Here is a 19,574-nt window from a genome sequence, read left to right on the forward strand (position 1 = left end):
TACAATGGCGGCCTGTGTTGTATTTAATCTCGAACCGAAAAAAACAGAATAGCAAAATTAAGTCATCAAAAAAATGTAAATCCATTAGATTGAAATCCAGTTTATTTGTAAGAATGTAATTGTACATTGTCTAACTAATTGTAACTGTAAATTTAACACACATTAAATGCAGATTAAATAATAGTTTTTCAGCCCAGAATAGTGTCTGCAAAACTTATTTTTAAGCTGCATTTCAAGTCAGTGGAGTCGTTTGAGATGAAATTCTTGTTCTCATATACAGGATGTATTCAGAGAAAAAGTTAAGTAAGTTAAAAGTTAAAGAGAGAAAAGGTTGTATAATGCATCCATGATACAATAATAAATGAGCCATCAAGGAACTTCATCACATTTATGCATAAAATCTTCTAAATCTAGTAAAGTTGACCTGCACTAGTATTGAAGCAGTCTTTATTCATTATCTTTCAAGTTTTTACTTTATTATTAATCAAATACTAGTAGCAAAACTGGCAGTACAAGATGTTGCGTAACAAACTTATTCAAAACAAAAAAGGTAAGAAAAAGTCAACAATAGCCACATAGAGACAAAACAAATGTTATGATTTAAAGATTGTGATTTTTATTATCCTAAATTGCATCTATAATATACAAACATTCACAATATATTGTACAATCACTTTGTGCTTCTCCTACATACAGGAGTGAACTGTAAGACAACAAGTTTACACTCGCTATATAATCTGTCCATGGTATACACAGCATAAAAAATAAATTCATACTCAACACCGTTATAATTCCTAAATCTATCATTTACAAATTCACTTAAAAAATAATCATATGAAGACAATGACAATATTATTGTACGTTTCTCTTAATCAATATGAAGACACATGTGGAGTTACACACAAAAACGTGCGCTGTGGTAGCTATATAACAATTTGGCAGGATGTTTTTTTTTTTCTATCTTCAATATTTAATAATGAATGCACAATTTTTTTCTCCTCGTCTTCCTTTTTTTCTTGACGTCTTTCGTAAACACACACGTACTGTATCTCAGCTGACATGACATAATCAAAATATCACATTCCCGTCAAAGATACTGTACAGAAACACAAAGAAACATTACAACTCAACACGCAATAAATACCATGATAACCATCTGCAACACAATGTTGGCTCTAAAATCACACACACACACACACACACACACACATTCATGTAGGAAACACTGCAAACACGACGGCTATGTGACTACACCTGCTAAAGGGGAAGGAGAGAACCATGTGCTCTTCACTCATCAGCTCTGCTCACATATGTGCGTGAGTATAAAACACCCTCAGTATGACGCTGGATTGTGTCGGCCAGTGCAAAAGCTGTAAGCCACCATGAAACAGGGCTGCAGCTCTTAGTGGCAGTCTGGGGTCGAGTCTCTGGCAGTCTGGAGGGGAGATGGGGGTTGTGGTCATTTTGAGTCTCTCTGTGGTGGTTATGTGTCTCTGTGGTCATTTTAAGTCACTGTAGTTGTTTTGCCTCTTTTTGTAGTCATTTTGCATCTCTTTGCAGTTGTTTTGTGTGTCTGTGAAGATGTTGGATTAAGTTCCCAACAAGAGTTTTTTTTCCAGGGGGGAGGTGTTCCCTTCCTGAATCAAGGGTCAACATTTGTGATTTGAGACATTGGACTTGCCTAACAGTCAGTTCTGGGCCCCCTGACCTCTTCGGCCCTGGGCCGGCACACGTTAAGCCCATTCAGTAATCCTTCCATGTTTGCAATACCCAACCTAATATGATACGTTTGTCTTACTACATACTGTACAATGATTTGTCTTTCAACTCTATCCAATAACAACACTATAATCTAAATGAACCCTGTTAGAACACCAAGAGGCACTCTCTGTCTAATTTTATGCTGTTAAAAACACTACAGAGCAGCATGACGCTTTAATGTCAGACATGTTTTTGGACCCGACCCGCTCCTCTAATGATTGTGGCTGCAGCCCTGCCTGGGAGTTGTGCATTGGTGGTGTAGCCCTAAAGCGTCTTTCAAGCGACAAACAGCACTAAGTAAGGCCAGTAACAGTTAGTTAGAGTATAGGCATATTGTATTAGAGGGAACTCACTATTACTAGCTATCTGAGAAGCAGCCTAATCTGATGTTTTTTGGCGGATGACTCGCGGGTGAACGACTGTGAACGTGAGCCGCTGTGGTGTGAGTTTCTCATTGTGCTACACTTTGAGAGGAGAGGCAGTGCTGTGCTTACCTGTGGACCCTACTGCCATCTCCGCTCAGCAGTGCACTCTCAACAAAATCTAGTTCGGTTGTGCATCTAATTTGTCTCATCGTCAAAGGTCTCTAGACCGCTATCGAAACGTAGACAACAATGGTTTGAAGGAACCCTTTAGTTAACCCGGTCACACCAGCATTACATAAATAACAACAGTTTATGTCAATGGAATCATCGCGATCAGTGGATTTGCTCGCAAAGATCAAGTGAGTTCAAAAAAATCTTTTTCGTCAGTTTGAAATTTGGCGAGTTTTGACGCACAAATTTGCACCATTGACCAAAAGCAAGCCATCCTAACTGAGCCGAACATTTCAAAACAAAGAAGTTATTGTAGCACAATCCTCTTTTAAACATAGCCTAACCGTCCTCTGTCATACTTTAACCTGTTCCACAATAGAGAAATGGTTTGCTGCTACAATAATACGAGTACCTCTCAAATAAAATGTACAAACTTATTGTCCCGTTAGCAACCACGCTAAGTACCTTGACAAGTGGCACTTGGCAGCAACCTCGCCTGCTTGGAGAACCACTGACTAGTGCTAACATTTTTCCGCTAGCTAGCAAGTTAGTGCCCAACAATCGCTGCAAATATTCACCAAACTTCTAACTCACTCTAATTCGCGAGTACGCATAATGAACTTAGCTTTTCCACTTTCTGGTGTGACCAGGCTTTAATTTTCAACTGTTATCTCATAACCTCCTGTATTCTAGCTTGGCTCTACAACCTTTTGAAACAAGCCAAATTAAATTTTGTTCAGTGTTCACTGCCACCCTTACTCCTCCACCTACATAAGGACCAACCACGGATACTTGGGCACGGGACGTAAGGGGATGAAACTGGCTATATCAATTGCAGGAGGGGTAATGATTATTGACTGCTCACAAACATGGACTGAAGCAGAGAGTGTGATGTTGCAATAGTTAATCCGATTTTTTTTTGTTTTTCATTTTTCTCGAGAGCTATGGGGGGGGGGGGGGGGGGGGGGGGGGGGGCGGGGGGAGGCGAGGACGAGGCGACAGCGGAAGGATGAACGGACAGATGGATGGACGATCAGCAGCACTTCTGAGGTAACTGGGCAGGCTTGTCGGTCAGTCTGGTGGTCTTGGTGCCGGGGGCCACAGGCACCTCCACGTCCACGCGCTCCGACATCTTCACACAGATGATGTCCACCAGGCGCTCGAAGACCTGCCGGACGTTGATGTTCTCCTTGGCGCTCGCCTCGTAATACTCAAAGCCTGCAAGAGGAAACAGAAGGGTTAAACAGGTAAAAATGGATACTTGTTCATGTGAAGGCAGTCGTGACGAAGACAGGAGTTTTAGCTTGGTAGGTAGGTACTACTGCCAACTGGGAATAGTAATGCTGCAGCAGTTTACAGCTAATAAAGACAAAGATGACGAACATTTACAAGTGTGAAATGCTGTGCAGTGTAGCCATCTAGTGAGGTGGACATAGTGGAGCAGTGCTAAATGAAATGAAACTCTGCTGTAAAGTTCTAATGCAGTTATAGATCAGATCATAATAGGGTAGAGAAGTTCTTTCATCGATTTACTAAACCTAGACCTCTTGTCATAATGTTTTATATGAAGCCAGGGGGAGCTCTGCTAAAAGAGACCTAAGCTCTCCTGAAAGCAAAAAAAGTTCCAATTGATTATTCAAATAATTTCTGGCCAACTTAAATAAAAGTAAAAAAACTTTGAGTTTAGCATTTCAGTATGCTGCTTTCATTCACCAGGAACCTCACCCCATCCCCAAATTAAAGGAGAAAAAATGTCACTTCAGAGCAGGAAAACATCAACAGTTGGTGAGACTTTGGGTATATCGACATGGTAAGCAATATTTAATCCTAACAACAATACAACTCAACAGAAAAACACTGACTCATTTGGATATATTCATATTTTGTTATAAAATCTGTCAAAAACTGTATAAAATATTGAATATTGGTAGAACCAACAGAATCATATAAAATATACTGGTACTGAAAAACAGTTGAACTGATTTTGTTTGTCAGTTACTGGAGTGTTTATTGACAAAGCTGGGATAGGACATAATTAAAAAATTCTAAAATTATCTAAATTAAACAATCAGAAAGGGGACAAAATTACTTTTAAACTGGTGTCAACTTATACAATAGATATAATATATTTGTGACAAGGGGTCACATGTAGACATTGCTTTTAAGGGGACACATTTGGATATAATAGTGCTATCTTTAGGCTTTTAAAGACTGTTGTCTGACTTAAGTTGGGTGTGGTTTCATCTATTTGAGCATCTCAGGGTGTGTTTGCTCTTCTCAGACTCTTCTTCCCACTTCACAAATATCCATTTGTAACCTGGGATACCATATGTTTGAATGTGACACTGTGAAACCACACAGTTGCAGGCTAGAAAAATGTCTTCAGGCAGCCACTTTGTGCAATACTTTTTTCACGGTAAAAAATTAAATGTCAGCACTTGTAATCTTTCCACCACCACCTGTAGCTGCTTGCGAAACACTTTATTATCTTCACATGAATTTGCTTAAGCACACCCACATTACAAAATAAATTGGCTGACCTGGTCTGAAACATCGTCCTGAACCATGTGAAACATTTTGCTGCAGCAAACTCTTGTTTGAATGTTTCAGCCTGCAGCATTTACATTTAATAAAGGCTTGTATCAATGAAGAAATAGCTCCCAGCAGTGGAGCTAAAACCAGTATTGTGCATTCTTATTTCAAACGCCTCTTTGGCAAGACACTTATAGTATTATTTAGGTATTCCTTAGTACACACACGCCCCAGGGAAGACATTCAGTTAAAATGGCTCATACAAGTTCAGCTCTTTCTCACAGTACATATGAATAATACCCGACCGAAATGGGTGTTGTAACATTATTTGTTTAACTTTAGTCAAATTGTCTCCATTAAAAGTATCCTGAATTAGCTATTAGCTGTTCCTGCTGGGGAGTGCCATTTCAAGTTCATGGGTATTGTAGTATCTAGAGCCAATCCACCAATTCTCACAAAAAAAAAAACCTGATTTCACAGAAACATATTCAAACTGATAGTCAGAATATAAACCTATGAGACTGTTACATTACCCTGGAGACTTTCTGTGTCTCTGTGTCGAGAAAATCTTTAAACAAGAACTCAGAGTGGGAAAATACTTTCTAAACCTCTCTCTGTTAGCCATATCAGAGTCCTGTTAGAACCCTGTTATATCAAAGTATTCAGTAACACTCATGTAGCAGCATCTCACCTAACTGTTCAGCGAGGTGTTTTCCTTTCTCTGGAGGTACGATTCTCTCCTCGTCCATGTCGCACTTGTTGCCCACCATGATTACCTGGGCGTTGTCCCATGAGTACGTCTTAATCTGAGTCGCCCTGGAAGCACATTTTAAGTCCTTTATTTTGAGTGTCAAACACAAAGAAGCAGCATACACACAGCTTCCGGGGCAATCTCGTACCAGTCCTGGACGGCGTTGAAGGACTCCTCATTGGTGATGTCATACATGAGGATGAAGCCCATGGCACCACGGTAGTATGCCGTGGTGATGGTGCGATAACGCTCCTGTCCTGCCGTGTCCTGAAAATAAAAAACAAACAGCCAATCACACATCTGATTTACTCAGGAAAAAAATCTAAATTTGGGTTTGTATACTTGCCACTTGTAAGTCTCAAGCTCCACAAGTGCCCCCTAAAGACCATAACAGACTGAACAAACAACATATTGATTGTTTATTTATTTCAGAGGAAAGGAAAGAGACCATCACCAGAACACATGGAAAGGTAGCACTAGAGGACAGAGAGTTTATCCTCTGAGGAGCATGATTGTGCTCAGCAAATCTAATGAAGATCTGCCCTTTAGGATTTGGTGTTTCTTGTGTACAAGTGTACAAATTGTTGCAGTTGTAGGGCAACAGAAAAAGGCCAGAGAGACAGTAAAATTGTCCTCCCCATTCCTTAAATTGGAATAATGCTTCTCCAGACTGGTAGATAAATGTGCACAGGGGTCACTCTGATGCGTTTGCAAGGCTGTTTCTTTTATTCTTGTACTGCAGACTACTGTTATCGTCTGCAGTTCAAATCCGCATCCGGACAGACAGTAAATTAACCAGCGACCAATCAGTTTGCTTAAGGTGCAGGTCCACACAACAAGTGCTTGAGAGACTTGGGGGCCGTATGTCAGCTCTTTTGCTGGTGTAGTAGAAGGTCGCTGAAATGTCTAATTAAATTGCTTATAACTCAAAAAGGTCCTTGCAGGATCATACTGTCTACTTGTAAAGATTAAAAGACTTCGGGGGGTCTCAATTTCTTGATATATGCAATTACGTATATCTACAGAGCATAATTCAAGTTTTAGCCAGCGCATGCATCAGAATAGCTATCTAATGTGAAAAAAGTGTAAATGCATCCCAAACAAATTCGTCACAGATGTTGAAAAGGTGTTGAGGCATCTGTCTCACCAAGATGCATCAATTATATTATTCCCCCTGAAGTTACACAGCAGCTGCGGTGAAATTAACCATTGTTCTCCCGGTCGCATATAGAAGCAACAACAGAAAAGCAGCTCCAGCTATTTCAACACATGCGGTCATACGGACGGCACACCAAGCTGCCGTAGCGTTTGTCAGATTCCTGATCATTTTAACAACTGAATGATCCGTGTGTCCCACAGAGGCTGAATTGTTGAAACTACACTGTGCACCAGTTACTCTTATAGTGCATCACCACCTCTTTCTGGACTGGAGTTGTGCTGACCCGGATCTGCGTATAGCCCGGGAAAAGCAAGACGAGATGGTATATCAGATCTGCTACAGTAAAAAACGAAAGTGAACAAAATCACATCTGGATGTGTAAATGGAAATGTCAAAGTTATTAGGATTCATCAACTAGGGTCCATTTGCAGGAAATATCATGGAAATCTGACTGCGAACTAGCCAACCTCACTGATATTCTGTGTATGAACTGTTTGGACACTGTGTCCTGCTAACTGTGAATACAGATAAGCCCATATCCAAACATACTAGGCTGGGGTATTATCAGTTATATTCTGGCTTTCAAAACCAGGCTGTTTGATTTTGGCTAATGGTGTTTCCATGGAGACACAAGCTATGATACATGTCTCCATCATTTGGACCGTTAAAAAGCATACATTTTAGCTGCGACACAAACACCCAATATATGAATATATAAACAGATGTCTAACAGACGTGGCAAAAAAAAAATTCTAGATACTAATTCTGGAGCAATCATCATCCATCCAACACATACACACACACACACACCTGTTCTCACCTCTCAGTAACACAGAGCAAGTGTTGAAGGTTCACACTAACGCATACAGAAGCTCAATCTACACTTTACCACCTCTCACCCCGTCATCAATTTGTCGTCCGTTCATTTGTCGACTCTACAGCTCACTGACTGTGCTTCTTCTGCTACACTCTGAAAGAAACTAAAACGTTCCAACCAACATCTGCAGTCTGCATTCACTCCTTTCCTTGTCTGTATATGGTGCATATACCATCGATATGTTCATAGCTGCAGATATAAACTGCTGGTGCCGCTGTCACTTTTCAGTTTTACACCAAAACATTGCAGAAAAGTTTATAATATTGTGAGACAGAAATTTACAACGACAAAGATTTCATCTTTTAAGGCGATGAAAGCCAGGTGAATAACCAGCATTGATTTTACAAAGAGACCAGGGTTGTGACCTTGCGTGTATTTAATTGGCCAACCCAGAGCCTTGATGGATGGCATCGCACTGCGGTCCAAGAAAACTGGAGCCAGGTTCAACTTTTTTTGCTGCACAACCCTAAGGTTTTGAGGTCTAGATGGGGGTGTTAATGGAAATAAGGAAAGGGACCGAAAAGTACGAAGCCTCCATAAGATTCCTCTAAAATTCCTTGTATGTGTGTACATACTTGGACAATGAAGCTGATTCAATGCATTTTGCAATCCCTGATCCACGGAGAAAGACTGATCTGTATTATTATGTAAGTTCCTGCACCCTCAGCTGTGGACGCTCCGGCTAAAGTCTATCATTAGAGCTAGCATTGTGGTACTGTGGTGTTTTGGTATCACATCTTATAAAAACACAGCAGGTTTGAATCCCGATGATGCTTCCTTGTCTTTTGTTAACAGGAGCAGTAAAGAAGAGTCACAGTACAGCTACCGCAGCTATATCTATAGCATCAACCACAAATGCAGCCATAGCCCGGTCAATAACCAAATCAACAGTCACAGCTTTAACCAGCACAGCCAGGCAGAGCAACCGCAACGGTCGGGATTCAGCCTTCTGAAAGAAGTGACGAGAAATAAATGCATCATGTAAAGTATCACATCATCTCTGCTTTCTGTAGATCCTGCAGAGTGTTTTCCAAAACTGACTGAGTGTATTACCAACACACTAACTGCCTCTATTGATCAGGGAGAATGCAAAACTTAATGTGAGGGGACGTAGAACAAAGATTGTGAGGGACATACCCCCAGAGGTCATTGAGGGGTGTGCAGCACCAGAACAGCAACATAAAGTTTCTTCTCTCAGAATGCTAAAATGAATGGGTTTCTACCACTGTACTGGGCACAAAGATTATAATACTAAGTAATATCTACACAAGATAAAACACTGATTCATTGTTTAGCCTTAAGAGAACAGCTTGAACTTGTCAGGGAAATTTGGTATTTTCAATGATGACATAATTAATACAATATTATCTTTTTGTTAAGATAAAAAACAATCATGCTCAATCTAATGACGAATGTGCTCGTTTATTCCTGTTCTCAATGGGGAAGAACGGGTATCAGATGTTAGCAATATGTTAACGTCTATAGTTGAAGATGCGTAAAGAAAAATCAAAATGCTGAAAATCTGGTGGTTTGAAATGTACTTAATGATACATTTAAAACAGCCAGTCAGCCAGCCAGCCAGTCAGTTACGAAGACTGTCTCTATCTGAGTGTGAACATCTCACAGGAGCCAAACATCTTCTTCCCCTCTTAACACTCTTAACCGTCGTTATTTGAAGCGCCGAATCGATCAATCCGCGGCCGCCAGCGCCGATCACTGCAACAAATCAGCTGAGTCTCGATGTGACTTTCACGCCTGTCCACAACAACTCCCACTTCGTTCAGCCACCGTCATCCTCCACCATTTCATCCTCATACCACTACAGCTGGTCTGGGTGCAGTCATTCTGCTAAATTTAGCTCTTTTGTGCTTCGCTTCCTATGCGCTTATTCAGCAATCTCTGGTTTTCTCTTTCTTTCGCTTCTTGTGGGATATGGCGACTGCTTATTTGCATTTAATTAATTCAAATGTTATGCAGAGCGTGATTATGTGTGTGTGTGTGTGTGTGTGTAGTGGCGACATTAATCATAAGAAGGGTGATAAGCATAGCCTCAGGCAGTGACTGATTCCTCTCAGTTTAGTTGAAAGTGGAGAGAAATGTGTGTTTGAGTTGCACAGAGGAAGAATGTGAACAGCTGAACACTGCGACACCACGTGCATTAATGTGCTGCTCGAACGGCGTCTCCAATCTTCTGGTTCCAGTCTTTCCAGCAGATGTTGAACTTGGTTCTAGGGATTTTCTCCCATTCAGACACAAGAGTATTAGATTAAAGAGTATGATTCATCTAGTAACATCCAAGGAGTTCATTATTCTAACAGAATAAAACAAAGATTTGGTTTTTTTAATAAACATTTTTGTCAACATGATAGCATGCCTACGGAAAAACTAATGGCAAATCAGTATTCACTTTAGTCAAAATCCTGCTGTTTGTTGCATTGTATTGTTTATGCGTGTGCATGTTGTGTGTGTTGTGTCTTTTTTTACTCATCACTGATGTGCTTTCAGTTTGAATCAATCGGCTCTGATTAGCTCTACTTATGGGACTCTCCCCCCACCTCCCTCCCTCCCACACACACACACACACACACACACACACACACACACACACACTTCTCTCCACCCATCTCTGTCCCCCCTCCCTTCCTCCCCCTTCCTCCAGGCTCCTCTGTCCCCTGCCAGGTCTCAACCTCTTCACCCCAAGAGGTCTCTTTAATTGCCATTGACGACAACACTGTTAGTGTGTGACTATGTGTGTGTGCGCGTGTGTGCGTGTGTGTGTGTGTCAGTGAGAGAGTGAGTGAGCATGAAGAGCTGCTGCCATGGCAACAACATCATACCGATGATACAAGCTGAGAACCAGAAGTCTGTGTATCTGTCTTCTTTTTTTTTTTTTATCCTCCTCCCAGCAGCTTGTTGTTGACAGCAGAACACCATGTTACACTGCATCACTCTGTGTGTTACAGTAATGTTGCTCTATGCTACGGTTTAATATATCATGACGTTACTGTATGTTACAATAAATTATATCATATCTTACTGTATGTTACAGTGTATTATATGATATGTTACATGTTATATCAATCTATCTATGCATCTATCTGTCTATCTATGATCTAGACAGACACACAGACAGAGAGATAGATTAGGATACAAACATAAATCCATCCACCCTCACCCAGATCTGCAGCTTGATCCTCTTGTCGTTGCGATACACCGTCTTCACCTTGAAGTCGATGCCCACGGTGCTGACGAAAGAGTTGCTGAAGGAGTCGTCGGCGTAGCGGAACAGGAAGGAGGTTTTCCCAACGCTGCTGTTGCCGATGATCAGGAGCTTGAACATATAGTCAAAGTTCTGGTCGGAGCCATCCCGCTGCCCGAAACGCTGGTCTGCCTTCGCCATCTGGAGGTTTTGGTTTGAGGAGAGAGAGATAAAACACAATCAGCATCAGGAAAATCAGACATTATTTAGACTGTTATGTATTTTAGGATCCTAAAATACAGGAAAATAAATATTTACACAGAAAAAAAACTGTTTCACCAAAAATGACGATATTTTAGCGCTCCCCCTTAATTTATCAAATGAGGCTTGCTGGGGAGCTCATGTTTCTTTCTGGGGATAGACTGTTCTTAGACTGGTCTTATGGAAGGCGTGGTAAGTGTTAAATCCTGGACAATCAAAATGCAAGAAATAGCAGCGGTCCTGTATTTATTCATTCAAAAATTTTTTTTATCAACACCTCTCTATGTGAAGCATCACCGAGGATGACAATGACCTACTTTAATCCCAAAACGTTAACAACAATGATGGCTTATATGGCCACACAGAGTAAAAACCCATTTAACATGAGAAAATGACATTTCTCTTGTCATTTGAAAGAAATAAATTGTTCACGCGATAAACAAACGCACTGTATTGCATCCATGGCAGGTGACAACATAACAAAAGCATATTTCAGTTGTGGAAATAAAATGTGCTGAATACAACAAACAAAACCCGTGCTTTGATGACAACCTGGGTTTTTAATGACACTCGTGTCGAAGGCAGTTAACTGTTGAACATCTTTTAATTGCTCATTTCAGATTAAATCTTCCTCAGAGAAAAACAACCCGACCTCTAGCTGTGACGAAACCTGTTGAATGAGCCGAAAACTGCACAAAGCTGCTCCTCTGCCAAATGTGATTCAAGCAACTTGAATGAGCAAGAAAAAAATAAAAAAAACATGTCGAACAAAGACACAGTGCAAACATACATTTCCTGTTAGACTTCACCTGTCAAGTCCAATGAAAAGCCTGAGCCGCCTCTAGGGTCGACCTTGCAGACAGGTAGAGGTCGGTGATAAGGACTGAATGAATGTGAGCAGCAGATGAGTCAGAGCTGAAGATCCTGCTGGGTCTAATCTAGCATGGATGGCTGTGTCAGTGGAGACTCATCCTCTCCGTTAGCGACCGGGGAGGAAAAAAAGTACTACAAGATCCATCTGAAAGGATGATTCTAGTTGTGGATGAAGGCTTATTATCTCTGGATCGTTCATGAGACTAATCATGTGATTCATTTGATGGGAAATAACTGACTTTCTGCAGCATGTCAAGAGTGATTTTGGAGATTTTTTTGGATTCACTACTGTATCATCTGTCACTCCAGTACTTCTGCTTTCTATTCAAGACTTGTCATGTTATCAATGGTTTATGAGACTGAGTCCCAATCATACTAATCTTTTTTTATTTAATATATTTTAGGATTTTAAAGTTACAGTGAGGAACTTTTACTGGTTAGGAAACAGTCTCAATTTATTAACTACATAAGTAAACGAAACCATCGGCGATTTACTATTTCTATATCGTTATTCTTAATACTTGTCAGCGGTGCCACTGGGAAAAATACCATACGAAATAATGCAGGTTCACCAGAAACTCCTTCAGCTCAGAGTCCAGCGGGACCAGCCCACCACAGACAGACCCAGATCTGGCTTTGTGGTTCTATTTCTTTTGTTTGCCTTATTTTTTCTGCACTGAGTAATTTCACTTTTAATACTTTAAGTAAATGATCCTGGTTGTATTTGAATTATTTCACTTAAAAGGTGTGTATCTAGTTCCGCTCGATGGCCTTCAACATGGCGACGGCTGAACCGGCAGCTAGCAGCTAACGGTGCTAAAAGCGTGGGTTGGGTGCTACGCTTCCGCAACGACATTGTGCGCCAGGACGGCGTTATAACCGCGGTATGAGCGCAGTGCAGAGCAGCGGGCATTAGCTAACCCATGGGGCACGCTCACATGCACTAAAAGCATGGCTCGGCTATGTAAACTAAGCACAACGAAGCTCAGAAAACTGCATACACAATGCAGGAATTGTTCTTGTGACAGTATTTTTTACAAGTAAAGGATCTGAATACCTCCTCCACCACTGCACATCATAGGCCTTCAATAGAAAAATGAAATACATATACATAGTGATAGAGGGTACACAATCACACCAACAGTCCACCACCCTTGAGGTACTTTAGTACAAGGATCCAAATTCTGACAAAAAAATCTAAGCCTTTACCTTTCAAAGTATAAAACAATCATTAACAACCATCAAGTGAAATGACCTGAGTTTAACTTGGTTTGCAAGGTAACACACTCTCAAGGGCTTCAGAGAAACATTAAAATACACACTTCCATTATGTAAACAGTATTCAAAGAGTTTGTGATGACCCGTCTGCCTTATTAATATAGAGGCAACTATATTCAAGTTGCTCAAAATCCATTTCTGATTAAATAATTCAACTCAAGTTTGAAATATCTCAACAGAAGCATTGGCCTACGTTTTTGTGTGGACATTCGTGTTCCTCAGATGAAGAATCAGATGAAGATGTTTATGTGTCTATAAACAAAACTGCAAAACTAATCCAATCCCATCAGCCGCAGCTGTACCTTGTGTTTACTGCCAAATCAAGCGTACAATGGTGAACATGGTAAACATTATAGCTGCTAAAGCATGTTAGTATTTAACTCAAAGTATCACTGTGTCCCAGTACAGCCTCAGCTGCTGAACATGATCCTCAGCACCAGTACAAAAACTCCCCATAAAAATCACAATAAGGCCACTTTAAACTCACTATGGCCACAAATAGCCTATTTATGCATACAACCTATAACACCACAACCCTATACAGGATTAACATACGAAACGATCAACGAAGATAAAACGCAACATATCAACAAAGCACCATACAGGAACACTATGTGAGCAACCTAATATAAAGATATACAATATTATATACTATAAAGCTATTTTGAGTTTAACATTTTACATTTCATTGTAAAATCACACAGTACAATAGGGCCACTATGCATTCCTATAGGGGGATGCAATAATATAGACATATATTCAACAGATTAAGACATCATCATGAGCCAATAGAGGCTAAACTCCCTATAGAGAGCCACAGACACACTGCACCTGTGAGATTATTATGGGATATCATAGGAACATGGTGTTTTATTGTGTATCAATATTCTACATTATGATCGATATTTAGCACCATTGGATCACCGTGGGTGCCTTTTAGTGTATGATAAGGTTTATTATAGGAGGTTAGATTGTTTATACCACGATAAAATGAAACAAAACCCGTCATTTATAGGACGATTATAGCCAACGTAGAAATAATGGAGCTCGATTGATCGACGTTTCTGGATTCGTATCAGTCATCAGGCCTGTGTATCTGTCTGAGAGAGAGAGAGAGAGTGTGTGTGTGTGTGTGTGTGTGTGTGTGTGTGTGTGTGTGTGTGTGTGTGTGTGTGTGTGTGTGTGTGTGTGTGTGTGTGTGTGTTCATAAAACTGGTGTTAAACGGTGTTGTGTCACCGCCGGTCACCCGTGTTTTTTGACTGTCTCTTACCTCTGCAAGGCGGATCTGATGATTTCTCTCTTTCTCTCTCTTTGCTCTGCACCTGATGAAGGCAGCTCGCTCCCCCAAAAATACTACTACTAAAAATAACAACAATAAAAACAACAAATGTATCCTAAACAGCAACAACAACGGCGCGTCCTATCCAATCCACCGACCGTCTGTGCAGGAAATCAGGAACACTGGCTGCGTCGTTTGCAATCAGCAGAGTGGAATTTTTTTTCCCCACCAGAAATGAGGTGAAATTGCCTGTAAAACGTCTCCTTTCCGCGGTGCCGCACGCAGCTTCTTTTACGCACGGCTCTACGCTGACATCCTGCGTTAATTCGAGGTGGAGCAAAGCGATGTGGGAATGTTTGCAAAGGCGTCTGCTGCCTGTCACCTCCTCCCCCTAAAAATAACCGGCTTCTATGTGAATGAAATTTCTTTTTCTCTCTCTTCAGGCTGTTCACTGGCAACTCCTCCGCCCTATCACGCGGCAGATCTGTGCAGACGCGCTACCGGCAGGAGCGGCAGTCATTTGCGTGCTATGACTCATAACTGAAGCAGTGAGGCGTGTAATTGCTTCAGCATCAATGAACAGACATCGGACTGTAAAAAAAAGGAGCAGAATTCTGCCCTTTGTGTGCTACCCCCACATACATTCAGGTGTGTTTGTGCTTTGTGCACTGCGGCGTCATTCCACAGTCAACACACCTGTGAGGCTCCATTCGGACATTTTAATGTTGCAGCATCACACCACTGCAGGGGGTGATGTGGTTACTAAAGCTGAAAACCGAATCATTCAATTATTAGTGGAGACACAATTAGTCGATGACAGCTTTAATAATCAATTAACTGTCATTATTCAGGTGGAAGTATCGAGTGTGTACTGAATTAAATGGTATTATGCAGTGCTGGAGTGTAACTATATATATTTACTCAAGAACAGTACTTACAAATTGAGGTACTTGTACTTGAGTATTTTAATCTCATGCCACTTCGTACTTACATCTCAGTAGGAGGTATTGTACTTCTTACTGCACCACATTAATCTGACCGGATTCATCTATAATGGAAAACAATCAGTTAATAACCAATTTAAAAAAACACCTGCGTTTCATTTATCATATCGTCCTAACATGTCTCAGTCACCACCAGAAGGTGGCACTGTGACTCTAAACTTGTGCCCCAACAGACTCCATGCCGTCAATCAACAATTCAATCATACTCATACAAACGGGGGTGACTAGCATTGTCACTATATAGGAAGAGGGACCCAATGGGGTCCAATCGGCTTGTTTGCTATTATTAGCTCGTCTTGTTAAGTGGCTCTGTGTCGAAATAGTAGGCCAAACTGTGGTTTACATTGTATTCACTCATATTCCCAAATCAGAATCAGAACCGTTTATTTGACAAGGTATGTTGCACATTTTGACATGGTGGGTGGTGCATAACACTAAACAATCAACACAGTGCAAAAAATAGAAACATATTAAAATGTACAGTAAAATATAGTGTACAAACAAACGTGCACAAAAGATAACAGCACTATAAACAAGTATAATGTAAGTGTAATGTAAAAGTGGCAAGTGTATTTAAAGTAAGGTTTGAATACAGGATGTTTAGCCTGCCAGTAATGGAGTCTTTTCAGTGTGGCTATTAGTAGACTACTTTTACTTAAACAACGAGTCTGATTATGACTATAATTTATTCCACAACTGAACTGGACCTGAATACTTTTGTTTCATCACTCGTGAGTGATGAAACAAAAGTGGGCGTAAACGAACCGCCAATTGGCGGAGATGAACACGTGATATCGATATAACTACCGCATTTACCAGAATCATTTTTCAGAAACGCAGCTCTCAGAAGTTAACACATGCTCAACGTCCGATCCGCCAATATAAATCTAAAGATGGCTTTTGGGATGTTTTGGAAATTCTTCATCGCGATCGGTAAGTTTATTGTCTTTTAACCACATTCAGATTTTAAAACTATAGAGCAGAAATCAAACTCATGGACGCATGCGCTGAACTAGTCGGCTGATGATTGTGCCGGTGAAATGTAAAGCCGAAATAAAACCATTAAATAACGACATGATAATGATACGAAAGAGACATGTGGCGTTTCTCCACACAAATCTAAATAACCAGGCTGTTACTCAAAGGAGGAAATGAACGTCGACAGATGGGCTGGAGTGAAAACAAGTCACCTTACAGAGAATACATGTGGTAACATAATATTCCAAAAAGGAAAATTAAAATAAGCTGGGTTGATATTTTCCTGATCCGATAAAATCTGATTCCTGGAAATGGCTCCTTTTAAATATTCCCGTAAGAGGAGCGGCTGGTAGTTTTGGGGCTTTCCGCCGCAGGACCAGATCGTAGAAGTAAGTAAGTCAGTGACAGTCCTGCGCTGCCATTCAATTGGCATTTCGTCACAGTATCTCGCTTCCTTTCAGTTGAGACTGCAAGTAGGCACAGCAAACCTCATCAGAATAAACATCAAATAGGCTAGGTCTGAGGTGTTAGAGCCGTGTGAGGTGAACACACAGCACATGACACATTTCAGCCAACGTCCTACACGAAGATATGAATATTTTATACACTTAATATAATTTATTATTTATGTTGTGGGGACACAACCCTGTTTACACAGTCACATTGTTGGGACTGGCCTTCCTTTTGGAGACAACATGCATGTCCTTATAAGGTCTACTGTATATCATTACATAACAGGGTGAAGACTGGTTTAAGGTTAAAGTAAAGCTTGGTTTGGGTAACGGTGAGGGTTGATCAAGAAGCTGTTATGGTTAGGGCCTGTGGTTCTCAGGTTTAAGTTATAGATAAACAAACTGATGGTGACAAAGTAAAAGAGTAAACGTGCCCCGCCTCAACAGATTATCTCCGCCACGCGTAAACCTGGGGAAAGTGTATGCGTTCCATTGTGTGCGCCTCTGTTTGTTCCCATGGCGAATCTCGCAGTCTGCTGCAGCCAGCTGCATAATAAGTTGGGTGGCAAGTTAAGGCTGCATGCTCTCCTGGTTGGGGTGTGTATTATATGACGACTTCGAGCCCATTGCTTGTATAATGTTACGTCTCTGGTTGTTTTTGAGTTTGAATGAAGTCTGTTTGATGACTCTTTACAGCACTGGTTGTATTCATTCAATCACACAATACAGCAGTGCTCGTTGCAGACACACATTGGTGGAGATTTGTACTCTATGGTTCACAGCAGCATATTTTAGTTATGTCAACAAACAGGTGGTGAAAGGTGAAAAGAGTGCAGGAAACCCGTCCCGCCTCAGCGCACTATTATAGATGTGACGAGCAGCTGACGTCACTCATTCATGTTTGTATTTCACCTACCAAACAGTCAGCTGTTACACCGCATACTCCATTCAGAGAGAAACACCCATAATTAATTTAAATTGACTGAGTTTAAAGTGTCACTCTTTATAATCAATCTGAGTCAGACGTTAGAGAGTCTTTCCCTCAGAGCTGCGGTGAAAGTTAGGTTGTTTTTCATTGAAACGCCCTGTGAGGTAATCTCCTCCGCTATGATGAAATCATCACGCTAAAGTGGAATCTAAGTGTAAACCAAACAATCCACAAATCTGTCGTCTTCATCAGAGCCCGCAGGTCTTAAGTTACTTAGAGGATCAGTCTGACTCTGCTGCTACTCTACAGTATATATTTGTCACTGTCAACAAATCTGAATTGTCTGAATGGTCCATTGGGCACAGACATGTAAAAGGCCCCTCGCTCCTACTCGAGATGTCCGGACTGAAGGGGTCTTTTTGGATCTCTTTCTGCTGTTTTATTTCACACTTTTGTCTTTTTGTGGTTTATTTTGCACCGATTTCAGTCTTGATAAGGTTGTTTTATGTTTTGGGGTTCATTTTGTTGTTTTATGTCTTGTTGTTATTTGCTGTGTCTTTGTGTTGTGTTGAGTCTCTCGGGTCATTTAGTTTGTTTTCATTACTTTGCTTCCTTTTTTTTGGTTGTTTTTTGTGTGTTTTTTTCTTTTCATGAATGTCTTTTTGGTGTCATTTTGAATATTTGTTATGCGTCTCTTTGTAGTTGTTTTACGTGTCTTTTTGTTTGGTAATCCATTTCCTACCCTGTCTGTGGCTCTCAGCTCCAAGCCCATGGAGTTTGTTGACAAGTTGAAAACTGTATGATATAACAAGATTTATCCTTTAAAAGACTGAGTTTGCAATTGCTTAAAACCTCATTGTTCTCTTCAGCTTTTGTTTCTTGTATCTGAAATGACCTGGGAACAAACAGACAGGCTGCTGTTTGTTTGTTTAGGTGCAGGTGAAAGCATTGGTTTCGTTTTCCTTTCCACCCACCGTCAGCAGAGGAATGTCTGCCGTGTTAGTCATCGGTTCACTAAAGTGGAATGAAAAAAACAAAGGAAAACATTTTCCAAATATGTTGCCACTTTAACAGAGTATCTGCAACTCTTTCAAAAGTCAAAAGCCACACATCTTATAATCTTACAAAACTTATTTGAAGAGTGAGGCGGCTCTGTGGTGAACTGATTTGAATTCTGACTCTGATCTGAGATTATTTGAGAGAAACCAAAGCTTATCTCAGTCCTGACTGAACACCGTTCCGCTACACTTAGCTCTGTTTACATTTACTATTCATTCATAATGTAAGAGAAGATATCTGATAACAATCAGGATTTATATTATATAAAAAAACCTCAAACTGTTTAATACGTGCTGTGATGAGCTGCTTGAGAGCAGACATTTAAAAATGAAATGAACCTAACAAATACACTTTGACTGACCTCTTATTCACTTCACTTCCTTTCATCTATTCCTGTTTCCTCTTTTGCTGCAGTTTCCCTCTTTCTTGAAATCATTCAGGATTCACAATCAAATTCCGACTTTAAATCCCATCGTTCTCCTGGACAGTCCACATCCCTCTGCCTTCATGTCTTGACCCCATGGTCTTGACCTCTGACCCCGAGACCTGCATGGACAAATAAAATAAAATGCTTGTAGTGTAGATTGACATTCATAGCACCCTTCATAAAACACGTGTTCTCTGCTTAAATGTTAGATGTAGGTTC

At 40.6% G+C, this 19,574-nt stretch overlaps 1 protein-coding gene across 1 annotated transcript; it reads right to left on the reverse strand.

Moving 5' to 3' along the window:
* Positions 1–3,299: 3,299 nt before the first annotated feature.
* rab3b (RAB3B, member RAS oncogene family) lies at positions 3,300–11,016 on the reverse strand. Its single transcript, XM_076107459.1, has 4 exons — positions 10,792–11,016; positions 5,729–5,847; positions 5,521–5,645; positions 3,300–3,515 (listed from the first exon to the last, which is right to left on the reverse strand). The coding sequence occupies exons 1-4, from the start codon at positions 11,014–11,016 to the stop codon at positions 3,331–3,333; spliced, it is 654 nt and encodes a 217-aa protein (XP_075963574.1). The 3' UTR covers positions 3,300–3,330.
* Between the last annotated feature and the right edge of the window lie 8,558 nt (positions 11,017–19,574).

The sequence above is a fragment of the Anarhichas minor genome, unplaced genomic scaffold, assembly GCF_050575085.1.
Source record: "Anarhichas minor isolate MPS153535 unplaced genomic scaffold, ASM5057508v1 ptg000039l, whole genome shotgun sequence".
Taxonomy (NCBI): domain Eukaryota; kingdom Metazoa; phylum Chordata; class Actinopteri; order Perciformes; family Anarhichadidae; genus Anarhichas; species Anarhichas minor.